This window comes from Lycium barbarum, chromosome 6, assembly GCF_019175385.1.
Source record: "Lycium barbarum isolate Lr01 chromosome 6, ASM1917538v2, whole genome shotgun sequence".
In the NCBI taxonomy this organism is placed as follows: Eukaryota; Viridiplantae; Streptophyta; class Magnoliopsida; order Solanales; family Solanaceae; genus Lycium; species Lycium barbarum.
This window is the reverse complement of record NC_083342.1, coordinates 130,368,678-130,386,631: the sequence shown is the minus strand read 5'-3', so window position 1 is coordinate 130,386,631 and position 17,954 is coordinate 130,368,678. Positions and strand designations below refer to the sequence as shown.

The 17,954-nt window shown below is 37.7% G+C and overlaps 1 protein-coding gene across 1 annotated transcript; it reads right to left on the bottom strand.

Annotated features, from left to right (window-relative positions):
* Positions 1-7,949: 7,949 nt before the first annotated feature.
* LOC132598965 (classical arabinogalactan protein 9) lies at positions 7,950-10,503 on the bottom strand. Its single transcript, XM_060312136.1, has 2 exons — positions 9,890-10,503; positions 7,950-8,287 (listed from the first exon to the last, which is right to left on the bottom strand). The coding sequence occupies exons 1-2, from the start codon at positions 10,400-10,402 to the stop codon at positions 8,198-8,200; spliced, it is 603 nt and encodes a 200-aa protein (XP_060168119.1). The 5' UTR covers positions 10,403-10,503; the 3' UTR covers positions 7,950-8,197.
* Positions 10,504-17,954: the final 7,451 nt, after the last annotated feature.

Here is a 17,954-nt window from a genome sequence, read left to right as displayed (position 1 = left end):
TAGACTTGCGGCTGAGTGCATCCGCCACAACATTAGCTTTCCCAGGATGGTAGAGAATGTCAACATCATAATCTTTCAGCAACTCTAACCACCTCCGCTGCCGCAAGTTCAGCTCCTTTTGCCTAAAGATGTACTGAAGGCTCTTATGATCTGTATAAATGTCAACGTGAACCCCATATAAATAATGTCTCCACATCTTCAAAGCATGAATGACCGCGGCCAGCTCCAAATCGTGAGTAGGATAATTCTTTTCATGTTTTCTGAGCTGCCGGGAAGCATAAGCTATCACCCTGCCGTGCTGCATCAACACACATCCCAAACCAATACCAGAGGCATCACAATAAATCACATACCCATCTGGACCCTCCGGAAGAGTCAGGACTGGAGCCGTAGTCAACTTCTCTTTCAGCAACTGGAAGCTACGCTCGCAAGCATCTGACCACTGAAACTTAGCTCCCTTCTGAGTCAGCCTTGTCAAAGGCGCTAAAATGGAAGCAAATTTCTCCACGAATCTCCGATAATAACCAGCCAATCCCAGAAAGCTACGCACCTCTGTCGGCGTCGTAGGTCTAGGCCAATTCTTTACGGCCTCGATCTTCTGGGTATCCACCCGGACGCCATCAGCCCCAATAATATGTCCCAGAAATGCCACTGAAGATAACCAGAATTCACACTTAGAAAATTTAGCATATAATTCCTGGTGCCGAAGTGTGCCAAGTACCGTCCTCAAATGGTCCGCATGCTCTGCCTCTGACCGAGAATAAACCAGAATATCATCGATAAATACGATCACAAACATATCCAAGAACGGTCTGAATACCCGATTCATCAGGTCCATAAATATTGCTGGGGCATTTGTCAGCCCAAAAGACATAACTCTGAACTCATAGTGCCCATATCGGGTCCTGAATGCTGTCTTGGGAATATCACCCTCTCGTACCCGTACCTGATGGTAACCCGATCGCAGGTCTATCTTCGAGAAGTACCTGGCACCCTGCAGCTGATCAAACAAATCATCAATCCTGGGGAGGGGATATTTATTCTTGATGGTTACCTTATTCAACTGCCGATAATCAATGCACATCCGCAGCGAGCCGTCTTTCTTCCTCACAAATAATACCGGAGCTCCCCAGGGTGACGCACTAGGCCGAATGAAACCCTTCTCCAATAAATCACTCAGCTGCTCTTTCAATTCTTTCAATTCTGCAGGTACCATTCCGTACGCAGGAATAGAGATAGGCTGAGTGTCTGACAACAAATCAATAGCAAACTCTATCTCCCGTTCGGGAGGAAGACCCGGAAGCTCATCTGGGAATCCATCTACAAATTCATTAACCACTGGGACTGACAGAAGAGTCGGTGCCTCTGCCTCTAAATCATGAACACGGACCAGATGATAAATATACCCCTTTCTGATCATTTTCTCAGCCTTGAAGTATGAAATAAACTTACCCCTCGGCGATACTGTATTACCTGCCCACTCTATAACTGGCTCCCCTGGGAATTGGAATCGGACTATCTTCTTTTGACAATCAACATTAGCATAGCAAGAATCTAGCCAATCCATACCCATAATCACGTCAAACTCGATCATATCTAACTCCACCAAATCCGCCTTAGTGCAGCGGCCACAGATAATCACGGAACCAGCGGCTGACCTCGTCGGCTGAGCCACACTACCAGAACCGCTCGCCAACGGACAATCTCGCATAAGATGGCCCTGACCACCGCATGAAAAACAGGTTCCAGTAAGTCGATAACACTCTCGCGGGTGCGATTTCCCGCAATGGGAACAACGGGGCCTGGGTGGTCTGGACTGGCTGGGACCTCTAGCTATCTGTGACCCTGATGCTCTGGAGCTCTGATCGGCCCCAGACTGTCCTGCACTGTCAAATCTCGTACCGGTTGGCTGTGTACCCCGGCCTGACGGAGGAGGATGTCTGCCTGACTGCTGCTGCTGAGGCTATCCGCCTCGAGAATCTCCAGAATAACCTGCGAATCTGGCCCTCTTTGGCGGCCTCCTGTCCCGATCTCTGCTAGAATAATCAGCTCTATGTCGGTCCTCCATACCCAGGGCATAAGCCTGTAGTCGGGCAATATCCATGTCTGCCTGCAATGCCACCGCCATACAGCCATCAATCAAATAGCGGTCTAACCCCATCACGTATCTGTGCATCCGATCGGCCATATCTGCTACTATGGCAGGTGCATACCGGGCCAAAGAATCAAACTCCATATTATACTCACGGACGCTCCGACCCCTCTGCTGCAGAAGCAAAAATCGATCAACCCGCGCCCGCCGTAACTCTGGGGGCAAAAAGTGGTGAGTGAAAGCAGTCACGAACTCGTCCCAAGTAGCTGGGGTAGCACCTTCACCCCTGGATAGCTCCCAGGACTCATACCAGTGAGCAGTAACATCCCGTAGTCTATGCGAAGCCAACTCAACAGACTCAGTCTCTGAAGCCCTGACCAAATCTAGTGAGCGCCGCATCCCCCGAATAAAGTCATGGGGGTCCTCGTCGGGCTTAGACCCGTAAAACTATGGAGGGCCACATAATAGAAACTCTCGAACCCTCAGGCTATCACGCCTATCGTCATCATCATCATCTCTCCGCCCGCGTCTGCGAGCCTGTCCCGCTACCAGAGTGGTCAATAACTGCACAGCCTCTCTCAGTGTCCTGTCCTCCGCCCCTGGCTGAGGAGCTGGAGGCGCGGGAGCTGGAGCCCCTGGAGCTAATGGTGAAGCTGCTCCAGACTCCTCTGACGATGAAGACGTAGCAGAGTCGGCTGGCCGGGACGTAATATCACGCATCATCTGAGCAAGGGTCCGAGTCTCTCCTACTACGCCCTTTTTCTTCTGGGCGGCCGTCGCCTTTTTCGGAGGCATCACTGAAAGAAAAACAACAACAGATCAGAACAGAATCATCCTAATAGCACAGCTCTATCGCACGATCTAAGATTCAAAGAAAGGAAACATCCTAAATGTCCTGTAGCTTCCTGTTTATAGATGTGGTGCACAACACACCGATAAACAAGACTCTACTAGACACGGTCTGTAGACATTCCGAGGACAAACCGCTCTGATACCACTTCTGTCACGACCCAACCCCGTAGGCCGTGACTAGTGCCCAATCTGGGCACCCGAACCCATCTATCAAATATTATCTCAAATTCTATCAACTCATTCTAGTATATGGCGGAAGCCGACAAGGCTTTATTTCAAATTTAGGTAATTTCCAGAAAAATTTCGGCAGAGTTTCCTTTGTTTTACGGACTACCCAATATACCCTGCACGCAGAAAATACCAACAAAAGCCACACAGGGCTAACCAAGCAATATATAAACATATGCGGACCGGCCGCCTCGGCGTATGGGATCGCCCAAACAACATATACACCTATCCATACAGAAAGACCCTAACCCACAAACATGTCCACAGACCTCTAAACAGACCGACAGAATCATATGACGGGACAGGGCCCCGCCGTACCCATGAACGAATATATACAAATGCACTAATAAATATATATATACCAAAAGTATAAGCTCCGGAAAGAGAGGAGCACTCCGAATAGCAGAAAGGGTGTCCTAAACAGGTGGATCACCAGGCTGTGCGTCCGTACCTGCGGGCATGAAACGCAACCCCCGGAGAAGGGGGTCAGTACGAAATATGTACTGAGTATGCAAAGCAGAAGGTACAGAAATAAATCTGAACAATAATCGAATCAGATATATAGAAAATAATACATATAAAAAAAAAATATCAAAATATTTATTTCCAAAGTATAAATTATGCATAGGGCACAGGAAAATGTGGTCGCCCGCCTATCGATGGCGCCACAACACAGCATCACACCAGAAAGTTTCAAATCTCCGAATCCCCGTCACACATCACAACACAGCATAACGCCAAACACAGCATAACGCCAAACATAAGTGGAACCCGGCCCTCGAGCGAGGAGCACGGTGAACCATAATCACAGCATAACACCGGAATGTATCACAAAGCGCACGACAACAGAACCGGTCCGGGAACCGGTGAACGATATCACAGTAGGCACGAGCGGAGTAGTGAGGAATCATATGCATAAAATCATTATTATAAATCTGAAGGATAAGTAAAATAGTCATATTCGAAATCGGAATAATAATTATCACTTTTTGTTTCAAAGTTGTCGAATTTCAAAAAGGGCGTCGCGGGACCCACGGACGAGTATAGACCCGAACTGAGCCCGCCTATGAAAAACATACTCATTTTATATCATACAAACTCCTATGAAAATTTCAAAGCAATCCGAGCTTTTCTGAGGAAATTATGGGCGTTTGAAGTTTTGGAATCGCTAAAGAATGAACTTTAAAACAAAAATCAGCTTTCATGTAATCTTTACAAATTATGGATTCCAAGAAAATAAGGATCAATGTTTTGCCATGACAAGGCAAGGATGCCAAAGAACAAATGCGATTCATAAACATGCTCGGATTGTGAGAATAGAGTTTCCTCGAGGCTTATATCATAGCCTATTTTAACTAAGGCATGCCGAAGAAGGAAGACTACTTTACATACCTCAAACGCTCTCCAATACGATCCAAACTCAAGCTAAATCCAACCTATGATTCGAGCTGCCCACGATCTATAAACAAGCCATAAAATGTCAAACATTAGCTAAAGACTCTTTGGGCATTAAATTCCAATTTCGCCCTTAATTCTACAGAAATTTGGGCAGCATTTCCCCTGTAAATAGGCTACCCCGAGAATTTAACTCAGCCGTATCAATCAACAACAACAACAACAACCAACCTAACAACATTAATAATCAATCCGAAAGGTAATACAACAATAATAGCTCTCTTTTCCATCATTCATCAACTTTCATAAATTCAATTCGACGACTTACCTTCAAGCCAAAATCGACGCTTATACGCTCACATACTAACCCGAACCCATACCAAAAAACATTTCAAGACATTCTAAGCAATTTATACAATTTTTCCAACAATCCATAAATTTTCCCAAGCTACCCGAAACAGCCCCTAACCGAGACAGCCCCCCTAACTTTTTCTTCATTTCCAAATCATGGTTCGTATCTACAATTTACATTCTACCAATGCTATTTTCATCAATACACAATTTACATTAAATGTACAACAACTTCCAAATCAGTCCGCAATATTTACAACATCAATTTGAGTCAATAAACTTTCATTTCCAACATAGAATTCATGGCGACGACGGCTAAACAATAAGCGATACTAATTCAATTCTTGGCACATAAGGTGACCCATTTTCGGCTAACACTACACATATACATATATGGATGATTCTCAATTGTTCTTCGCCTTACAATGATCATAATCAACTAACTAGGCATTAATTCATAATTTCAATCACAACACAACAACACCCATTTACACGGCTCAAGCTCCACATACACAACTCACCTCCAACATTTCATATTTCATGATTTTTCCTCCATTATAACATACTACAAGATACAAACAACCTTTATAACACAATAGCAAGATCAACTCTTACCTATCCTCTTCAATTCCACAAAACGCTAGGGTTTCCAATGGATGAAAAATAATTGGTTGATCGCTCCAACGACACTTCCACGTTACTTAGGAACCTCAATATAGTGGGTTTACATCAACGGAAAGATTTTGGAAGAACAAGAAATGGGAGTTGATTTTCTCCCTTGTTGGCCGAGAGCCTCAAGGGGGTTTTTCAGCTTTGCCCTTTTTTTCAAATGTGGGGAATGAAGTAAATGAAGTGGAAAGAAAATGTGGTCATCTTTTAATACTTAGGTATTGTACACTTGCCCCTTGGCCCACACTAATGTGTTGTCCCAATTAAAATTGAACACCATTTGTGTGGGCCAACCATGGAAATTGTGGATGATTTTTATCTTCCAATTTTTCTCACTTTTGGTCCCGAATTTTCCTAATTGTTCCATACCAATAAATTTATGCACAACTTATATCTCAAAATAAAATCGAAGGTTAAGAGTCCCGACTTTGTATTCCAAAATAATTTTGTCCTTAGCTTATCATAAATAAATCCGAATTATTCCACTGTACAAAAATACGGGTTCTAACACAAAGTTTAATTGAGATGTTCAAATAAAAACCGGAACGATCACATGTGTCTGTCGATGGATTTGGCCTAAATAGAAAGAGTAAGTACTAACCTTTCTAAGGAATTATCTCCTCAACACTTCCTATTTCTGTGAGCAAACCAAATGACTTCTCACTAAGAGGGTCTAAAGAGGTGTCCATTTCTCATATTTCCTAACGTAACTACGTAAGTTATTCAATATCTTACCTTTCTTGGATAAGAATATAATTTAGAAATAAAACACGAAATTATATGTTTGATGTAATTTTTAATCTCAGTTTATATCATAATTATGGTATTATTTTTACTGCACACTCTATATGTGATAACAATCTCGAGAATTTAATTCCGAGATAAAACAACAAAATAGCACAATTTGTCCTTCTCCAAAACTTTTCTTTCAAAGTCTTTTAAGATAATTGATGTCAAAATTGAAAACAAAAATTTATTCAAGCTTATATAGGTTAGACCATATTTTAAATTATACTCAATTTTAGTCTAATAAGTAATAAGTCTAAATTTGACCTACAAAAGTGCCACTAAATAAATTATCATTATTTAATCCTCGTATATAACACTCACATTATATAGTGGGTCATTTGAGCGATTGTCCTTCAAAGGCACGGTCTTTAATTTTTGTCCCTCAAATTGGTGGTCTTTAATTTTTCCTCTTCGCCTAATACCCCAAGGTCCTGGGAACAAAACTTGGCTCAATAAAAAAAAAAAAAAAAAAAAAAGGAAAAAAGAAAGGAATTTCGCAAGACAGAGTTTCATAGCAAAATTAGGCCTGTGTCAGGCAAAAGTTAGGCCTTAAGAGAGAGTTTTGCAAAATTTTAACTGAATTAAAAAAAAATTATCTTAATGCAAACCTCTATCTTAAGGTAGAATTTTGCCTTTAGGTATAAGGCAAGACAAAACTCTACCTGATCAGACAGAGTTTGCCTCAAATTCTGCCTGATCAGGTAGAGTTTGAGGCAAAACTCTACCTCGCGAATCCAAACTCTACTTTGCGATTTTTTTTAAAATTTTTTGACTAAGCACGGATTTGACTCCGGAACCAAGGAATTTTTAGTGAAGGATAAAAATTAAAAACCACCCATTTGAGGGCTAAAAATTAAAGACCAGTGCCTTTGAAGGACATTCCGCACAAAAAAAATGTTATATTATCCAATTACTATAACATGTTTGCAAACAATGACCCAAAGCAACGACCCAAAGTTTATCTGCAGCCAAGTAGAAAGGTTTAATTGCTTGAACAATAAAATCCTCTGGTGGAAGATCAAAAATGGCTTCAGAGTTTTCACTTTTCAGTGAAAGTAATTTTACCTTTTGCAGAGCCGGGAATATACTAATGTAAATATCACAAAAGCACAGGAACTTAAGTCTGTGCCCTTCATTCAAAGCAAGTAATCAAAGTTGCCAAACGTATTAAGCTTTCTGTAGCAATTGTCATCTTGCATTTCTGCAAACTCTTTCTCCTGAAAATCTTGTCTCGTCTTCACACATACCTTTTACTGCAACACACTTTTCTTTTGCTTCTAAAAATCTTTCCTTCATTTTGGACGATTTCAACTCCGTCTAGGTAAAGCTACGTGCCTGCGAGACAAGCTTAAATGGAGTAACATGAAAAACAAACATTCATACAGTTGATTCCAGTTTGCCAGATTGAAATTGAGAATTAAGCAGTTGTTTTGTTGTTTAAGGGTGTCAAAGATGCATGTGCGCTACCTATTTTGTTAACGATATTATCCATATTGTGACCTAGCTATGGACGACTAATTAATCAAGGTTGATATATATATTTTTCCACAAGACATGAAGGTGAAAACAGATATAAGAAGAAGCAAGAATGGATTTGCTAGCTAATAGTACTAACTTAATATAAAAACAATAGTCCCAAAATACAAAAATCAGCTCCCGTCAACAAGAAACCTCCGAAAAGAATCCAAGTCATGAATGTATAAACCGAGTACAAGTGGTGAGAAAAATAAGCCATCATCATCCTCCTAATAAAACTAAAGTGATGGCATTTCATATAATAATAGTGGCAAAAGCAAAGGTCACAAAATCACAGAGAGATTTCTAAATCAGCAAGTAGAGGAGACCCCATCCAAAGACCAAGCTTCCCATAATCATCTTCGAAAATCTCATGCTCTCAACTCCACTCCCACTCTGCAGAATAGACACGCATCAAAATATCAAGAAATGTACACTAGTAATAATTTAAATTAAACAGTAACAAAAAAAAATTAATTCATGAAAAATTAAAATAAATTAAGCCAAGACAAAGACCATCAGTGAGTTTTGAGTTTTCGTGGGACATAAAAAGTTGGCACATGCATAAGAATACGAATAAATTCAAAATATATAAAAAAAAGAAAAAAAAATAGCACTGTCAGATCTGATCTGATAATCAATTTGCTGTTAGTTGAGTTTTTAGTGACATGAAATGTAAGCACATGTATAATAAACCAAATACATTCAAAGCAGGGGATTATTATTTGGGCCCTTTGGGGTTCAATGTGGCTTTATATTATTCTATCTGGACATACTTTCCTACCCACCATTATTCCTTCTGCCTCTTCAATTATTTGTTCTACACATACTATACAGGCTACTTCAGGTTTTGTATTCAAATAAAAAGATGCAGTGCATGGAAAATTATTAACAGTCATTTCTTCTACTAAAGATTTAGTAATAGTCATTTAGAAAACTATTATTCTCCATTTAGATTTAATTAATCAATACTCCTATTACATCAACTGCGTAAAAGTATTTTAAAATTTTCAATATATTTTAACCTCTTTGTAAGTAACCTACTTTATATTATACTGAAGATATATTCAGGTTGAGGCAGAGTCATTATGGCCAAGCAGAAAAAGCACGTGACATGTCCCCAGTGAATAACCATAAATTATGAAAAACTGTGATGACTAATCAGATACTAAAAGAATCGACAAAGCTCACATGACTCCGACCACACATGATCCCCACTAGCTACGCTAAGACCCAATATTCGGCCTTCACAATGGTCACAGACACACTTCACGAGAAACTAGCTCATGTTAGTATTCCTCAACTAAGTTTGACTATTATGCGACTAACACAAGTTAAATAGTACTCCAAACTTGTCCTTTTTAATTAAATTCTTCAGCAGGATTAAATATAAATAATACTCCCTCCGTTATGTCACGAGTTTCAGAATAAAGGTAGAATTTTAAATTTTTTGATCTATATCAAGCCAAATATATTTATGTAGTTATAAATTAATGAATAAAGCGTAAAATATAAAGTTTAAAGTTAAATTATTGATAAATTAAAAAAAAAAGTCTATAACATAAATTAAGAACAAGTACTTATTTGATTAAATTATTCTTATCTCTTTCTTAGAAATTCAGTAATAAATGAGAGTGAGTATATGTATTCATCGAAAGAGTAAAGGTAAAAATTGAAAAAGATATTAAATGCTTTCTTAGTTTTATTTTGGATCAACTATTTTACGACAAATAGCGACCTAAATAGAAAGATCGCAGTGTACTAACTAAAACTAAGAACAGATTAACATAACGTATAGTATAATAATGTACTAGTAGAAACAAAAGTATGATCAAATCCATATAAAAAAAATACGGAATTATTTTTAGTATAAGAGACAACAGATGAGAACAGTATAATAATGTACTAGAAATAATAAAAATACGAGATCCATAATATAATGCTAGTAAACCAGAAAAAGGAAGCATATAAAAAATGAAATGAGAACGTAAAAAATACCTGATCAGAGGCAGATGGCGCAGGAGATAAACCTGAAAGAGCGCTTGGTGATGGAGCACCCATAGGTGGTGATGGAGGACTCAATGTTAACAACGGCGATGGTGCCGGAGATGTAGCTACCTTTTTCGCCGGAGCAGGAGCTGCAGCTGGTGGAGTTGCAACCGGTGCAGGTGCCGCAGCCGGTGGTGGTGGGCTAGCCGGTGGTGGAGCACTCACTGGTGGAGGAGTAGCTGGTGGTGGAGCGCTCACTGGTGGAGGAGGAGAAGCCACAGGTGGTGGTGAACTAGCCTGTGGAGATGATACAGATGGTGGGGGAGAACTGACAGCTGGCGGTGGAGAACTTGTTGCAGGTGGCGGAGATGAAGTTACTGGCGGTGGAGAACCGGTAGGTGAAGGAGTAGTGGGTGTTGGTGGTGCTGGACTAGAGGTTGGTGACGTGGCAGGAGCTTGACCCCCTACACCAGCAATGATAATGCAAAGAAAACAGATCCAAATAGCATCTTTCCGATCCATTATTGTATTTGCACACTGGATCTTTTTTTTATATATATATATATATATTTAGAAGAGAGAAAGAAGAGTAGTGTGCGGCTATATTATGAAAGAGGAGGAGGATGAGGGAAATGTGTATTGTATATATAGGGTTTTGTTTGGGAGAAGAGTAGAGTTTAGGAAAAGGAAAGGTGGACGGTGAGTTGTGACTACCAAACAGATCTGTTTTGCCTAGTTGTGGGGCCTACTTGGGTTGTTCTCCTGTGATCTCCTTTACTGCTTTAGTAAATACAAAAGTCCCAATCTAATGATGTTCTGTGTCAGTGTGTTGTCTTACGTTAGTAAAAAAAACTTGCTAGGGTTTTTACTCCTCTTTTGAAGTTTAAAAGGATTTCTTATTCTAACAAATTACCTAAAGACATACTAGTAACTATATAAAATTAGTAATTTATGAGATAAATGAGTCAAGGGTATAGATTAGCCGGGTAAAGTTACTTCATATTATGCTAGCTGCTATTGAGGTCTCATGTTGGGTTATTTGATCTTCTTGTATCATTTTGGTCGGTTCTTACCTCACGAGTTAATTTTTGGATTGAGTGATGCTGTTAAAGTGAGAATGTTCATGGTACAGTGCGGTAAACTATTAAAAACTCCGGTTCAATAGCTTCAATTTTGAATATTTAAAAATGTTACCTTACCATAGGAAAAGTGTGACAAGGTTAGTCGATAATTACATTTTGTTCGATTTCATCCTACATATTAAAAAATTATGACTTTTATTTTTCAAAAAATGTTTTAATTATATGATGCTAACACATGACGTGCTGCAACATTTGAATGGGGTAAACTCGAAATGCACATGATATGAAATGTTACATATTTGATTCCATAAAATGAGGTTTAGTTTTTACGAAACTAGTAAGTAGCTAGGTCCAAACTAGTAAGAAACTTCATCCTTTTAATTAAACTCAGATTAGTAACATTTGCACGCATGCACTAGAGAGGAAATTGTAGTACGATCTTCACTATGTGCCTATGTAAAACAGTTAAAGAGGTGAAGAAAGTTGCACGCTGGGCCGTTGTGCTGGAGGAGAGATAGAATGGTTGATGAATGCAAACGCTAAAAGCAAAATGATGGTGGACCTAATCACTTAATTAGGGGTTGGCATTAAAACAAAAATCATGCATGATGCAACGTAAACCTTTAGCTTGCATTGCAATTCAGCTTGCACTCTCCCCCCCCCCCCCCCCCCCCCCCGGAAAAGAAAAGAAATAAACTCAAATGTGTTGTAAATATCCCAACTTGGTGGATATCCATTAATTTGGAAATATCCCAAAATATCCAAAATATCCCAAATATCCCAAATATCCCAAAATATCCCAAAATATCTCATTTGTATGTTGCTCCTATAAATAGGATGCACAGATACAATGTTGAAAGAGCAGAAGTAATATAATCTGAAATCTCTCTACATATTCTCTCTACATATTTCTTCTGTGTATTTACTTCATAGTTTTATTTTATAACACGTTATCAGCACGAGACTCTGTCATCTTGAGCAAATACTTTACAAGCCTCGAAGGTATTGATTTCTTTGTTTTCCATTACTAATGGCAAATCTTTCTAGACGTGAATTTGTAGCCTTAGATATATCTGGCAATAGCTATATGTCTTGGATTCTTGATGCCGAGATTCACCTTAATGCGATGGGTCTGGAAGACACCATCAAAGATAAAAATGAGGCATCAAACCAAAACCGTGCTAAGGCAATGATATTCCTCCGCCATCATCTTGATGAGAATTTAAAAATGGAATATCTCACGGTTAAAAATCCTCTTACGCTGTGGAATGATCTGAAAGATAGATATGATCACCTGAAGATGGTCATACTTCCACAATCACGTTTTGATTGGCTCCATTTAAGGTTCCAAGATTTTAAATCTGTTAAGGCATACAATTCTACTATGTTTAAAATTATTTCTCAATTGAAATTATGTGGTGAAAATATTACTGATCTTGATATGCTGGAGAAAACATTCTCCACTTTTCCTGCCTCGAGTATGCTCCTGCAGCAGCAATACCGAGAGATGAAGTTCAAAAAATATTCTGATTTAATCTCACATCTTCTAGTGGCCGAACAACATAATGAATTACTGATGAAAAATCATGAAAGCCGACCCACTGGTACTGCCCCATTCCCTGAAGTGAATGAGGCAAATTTTCGCCATTCTAGGCGTGGAAGAGGTCGTGGCCCCAGTCGTGGTCATGGTCATGGTCGTGATCGAGGAAGGGATTTTAATCATGATTCTCGTTTTGCACCATATAATACCCTTGACCACCAGCAGTGTAAAAGGAAGGATGAAAATCATGAAGTTGTGCAAAAGAAAAATTCAGAAAATAATTGCTTCCGATGTGGAGGAAAAGGGCACTGGTCACGTACCTGTCGTACGCCAAAGCACCTTGTTGAGTTATATCAAGCCTCCCTCAAAAGGGCAGAAAAGGATGCCGAAGCAAATTTTATTTCTGAAGATAATGTTGAACCTATGCATCTAGATGTGGCAGATTTCTTTGAATTCCCTGAAGGAAAAATAGATCATCTGATCGGTGATGGATCTGTATTAACTTAGATATTTCATACATGTCGTTTGTATTAGCTATTGTGGTTATGTTTCCATATATATGTAATAAAGTGTGTGTAATACTTTGTCTAATCAAAATATCTACTTCGGTGTTTACTTTGCCTATTCTTTCGTTTTGAAGAATATATGGAAAATCCTCAAATATTATTTGGATCAATGACCAATCATGAAGATATTTGTGTAATTGATAGTGGAACAACCCATGCTATATTCAAAGATGAGAAATACTTTTCTTACTTGCGTAGAAAAAGGGGAAATATTAATACAATTTTTGGTAATAGAAATTAATGATCAAAGGCTCCAGAAGAGCTAATTATTTATTTACAAGTATCATGACACTAGCAGTGTCCAAATAATATATGATTATGGTGAACAAATTAATGTCTCTCGAAGAGCTTATATATGATAGTACCATTCATCTCAGATCATAATTATTTCGATCGGAAAATAAATTATAGTAAACCTGAAGTTTACTAGCGAGAAAAATGGTCATCATATTGAGACTACAGATGATTGGAAGATTGAATATCTCCAACTTATTACGGGTAGGGTCGCGTGTGTAAAAGTGTTACCCGAGCATGATGAGATCGCATGTCACAATAAACCAGAAGTTTTGACATAAAATTTCATGCAACAGTAAACCAGAAGTTTATTAAAAGAAATAGCACTCTTCATAGTAAACTTGAAGTTTACGGGTACAGATAATTTTATCAGTTGACAAGACCATTTTGATCGTCCTGATTTAAATCTGATGTGCTAATTGAGTATTAAAAACATATTGAAGAACTAGAAGATTCTTCAAGAATTTGTTTGTGTTGCTTGTTCTCATGATAAGTTGATTACACCAGCTAATGTTGGGACTGAATCCCCAAAATTCTGAAAAATATAAAAGGTGAGTGTGGGCCCCTTCACCTGCAATGTGATGTCTTAAATAGATGCATCTATGAGACGGTCACATGTATGTTTATTGTCAACTGGCAGTTTGACATTTACAAAGTTGCTTGCTCAAAATAATTGAGTTGGAAGCACAATTTTCAGAATATGTAATCAAGACAATCATCTTGATAATGCTGGTTTATATCTAAGTTGGTTTGGCATTGGATGCCTCCTGACCCAACTATTTCATATTTCATCTGCAAAATATGCTCTTAATGTCCCTGAAGGACAAAGTCTACAACGTGCATGGAGCATGGTAGACCAATCGGTTCCAAATATAATAATCCTTGAAAAAGGGAGGAACAAATGATCATAATAAGGAGGCAATGTGCTCTTGAAGAGCTACGACATAACACTTCATAAACCTTATGGGAGGTTCAGGTACCTGAAAATAATGAAGTGATGAGATCTCAGTAAGTTATGTCGAATTGCGAACCGATACAACATGATATCTTCTCGACAATATACAATATAGCGCGCAATATTGTATAAGGTTGTGAGGATTTGATTTCTACGTCTCTTAAAGCATGTTGACGTAGAATAATTACCAAGTAAAATGATACATCTTGGTAGACGTAATGTTTATTGGGCCAGCAGTCCAAACAACAGAAGATGTCACATTATTTATACTGATGGATGCTGTCACGGCCTATGTGGCTTACTTGATGAAATTTATATGAAAATTCCTGAAGGATATAAAATGCCTGAAGCATTTGGTTTAAAGTCTCGGGAAATGTATTCAATCAAATTACAAAGATCATTATATGGTTTAAAACAATCAGGGCGTATGTGGTATAATCGCCTAAGTGAGTACTTGATAAATGAAGGATATATAAATGATGCCATTTGTCCATGTATTTTTATTAAGAAAACAAAATCAGGGTTCATAATACTTGCTGTTTATGTTGATGACATAAACCTCATTGGAACTCCAGAAGAGCTCCAAAAGGCGATTGAATATTTGAAGAAAGAATTTGAGATGAAAGATCTCGGAAAGACAAAACTCTGTCTTGGTCTGCAAATTGAACATTTCGCAAAAGGGATATTTATCCATCAATCTGCCTATACTGAGAAAGTTTTAAATCAGTTTTACATGGACAATTCGCATCCTTTAAGTACTCCTATGGTTGTTCGCTCACTTGAAGTGAGCAAAGATCCGTTCCGACCTCAGGAAGAAAACGAAGAGCTACTTGGTCCTGAAGTACCATATCTTAGCGCAATAGGTGCACTTATGTATCTTGCTAATGCTACAAGACCTGACATAGCATTTTCTGTTAATTTGCTAGCAAGATATAGCTCTTCTCCTACACGGAGGCATTGGAATGGGATTAAGCATATATTGCGATATCTGAAGGGAACTAGCGATATGGGTCTGTTTTATACTAACAAAGGTAGTACAGATCTTGTTGGTTATGCAGATGCAGGTTATTTATCTGATCCACATAAAGCTCGATCTCAAACGGGCTATCTGTTTACATGCGGAGGTACTGCTATATCATGGTGATCGACCAAGCAGTCCATTGTTGCTACTTCTTCAAATCATGCTGAGATAATCGCTATTCATGAAGCAAGTAGAGAATGTGTGTGGTTGAGATCAGTGATACATTTCATCAAAGAAAGATGTGGCTTGAAGTGTGATACAAAAATACCCACAGTATTATATGAAGATAATGCTGCATGCATGGCTCAATTAAAAGGAGGTTTCATAAAAGGAGATAGAACAAAGCACATTTCACCAAAGTTATTTTTCACACATGATCTCCAGAAGAATGGTGATATTGATGTGCAACAAATCCGTTCAAGTGACAATCCTGCAGATTTGTTCACTAAATCTTTGTCAACTTCAACTCTTGAGAAGATGATATTCAAGATTGGAATACGAAGACTCCGACATCTGAATCTTGGTCTTCGTCAGGGGGAGTGAAATACGCGTTGTACTCTTTTTTCCTTAACCAAGTTTTGTCCCATTGGGTTTTCTTGGTAAGGTTTTTAATGAGACAGCTCTCAAAGCGTATTTCTAGATATGTACACTCTTTTTCCTTCATTAGGACTTTTTCCCACAGGGGTTTTTTTTTAATAAGGTTTTAACGAGGTACATCATCTATTAATGGACATCCAAGGGGGAGTGTTGTAAATATCCCAACTTGGTGGATATCCATTAATTTGGAAATATCCCAAAATATCCAAAATATCCCAAATATCCCAAATATCCCAAAATAACCCAAAATATCTCATTTGTATGTTGCTCCTATAAATAGGATGCACAGATACAATGTTGAAAGAGCAGAAGTAATATAATCTGAAATCTCTCTACATATTCTCTCTACATATTTCTTCTGTGTATTTACTTCATAGTTTTATTTTATAACAAAATGAACTTTTATTTTTTATTTTCCATTTGAATACGGTGATGATTAGATAAATTTATGTGCACATCAATTATTTTATTAGATATCTACTAATAATTAATATAGATAGCGAATTACATTCCATTTATAAATTTAAACAAATAAAAGACATACCTAACGCTTCATGTTTTAATTGAAATTTGAATCCTCATCTTTCATAATTCTTAGGCCACGCCTATGAATGTCACATAAAATTTAAACAAATAAAAGACATACCTAACGCTTCATGTTGTAATTGAAATTTGAATCCTCATCTCTCATAATCACGCCTTTGAGTGTCACATAAAATTTTGTAATCCTCAGAAAACGGATACTATTATGAACTATTGGGATATCCCATTATTATTATACTCTTAATAGTCCAGACTTTGGAAATTTGTCCCTTTTTCTACTTTATAAAAATATCAAGTAGCATTATGGAAAGTTAAGCTGCTATAGCCTTAATTATAACTTCGATTTTAGGGTATGTGATGGCTAATTAATTAAAATACTGAAAAGACAAGTTACCTATAAATAATTTCAGTATATTAGCATAATGGGAACAGCTAGCAGGGCGGAAATTGGGTGGTCCCTTTGATTAGTCTCAAATCGCGTAGAGTAAAAGGAATTGTGTCCATTTTAATTCTTTACACCTGTACTCTAGTCTCTGGTCATGATTTGACATGACGCTAAAAACGTTCCTTCCTTACCGTTGCTTTGTCCTTTTCGTTATTTTTTAAAAATTGCACATAGTACTCTTTTTTTTTTTCTGTTCCTCGTGAAAAACAAAAGAAAACAGAAATTAGATGAAATAATAAGATTTTAAAAGTAAAATAAAACTATAAAAAATGGTTAAAGGAATAGGAAGGAGGAAGCCGAGATCGATTGGATTTGGAAAGAAAAGTTTCAACCAAAATATCAACTAAGTTTGATTTAGAAAACAGACTTATTTTTTGAAATTGAATAAGAACCTTTTAAAAGAAACCAAAATGCTTTGAAAAAGTAAGCACTATGTTAGAGTAACTTTTACTTTTTTATTTTTAATGGAATGAGTTGTGAAAATTCTCTAGTTAATTCCTCAAATATATCTCAGCATTTAATCATAAGTTATGCTTTCAAGCTTTACAGTCTCCTATATTAATTGAGACAATGAGTTGTTGAGTAATCCTCATTTTGAGTTAATAAGTTAGCATTTGGAGTTAAATTAAGCTGAAAATTTATTGTCTTGACATATTAAGAAATCTAAAAGAATGTCTGAAATAAATCATTTTAAAATATATTTCAATGCCACTGAAAGAAAACGAGGACAAAGCTTGTTTCTTCGTCCCTTATTATTATCATGGAGGTGTTAATTAAAATCATCCATAATGAAAGTAAAGAAGTATTATGATGATAATATTTTAGTAATTTAATTGGTTGATTATCTAAATTTTTACTTCATTATTGTAGGGTTAATTCACAGCTAATCCCCTCCCACTTTTTTTTTTTTTGGAAAAAGAAGATGCATAACTATACATAGTTCTATTTATAGGCTATAGCTCTTTAAGTTTGTCTTCTTGTTCTGAAATGTCTTGCGTTAAATTAAAGTTTCCTCTTTCTAGATTAAAGTT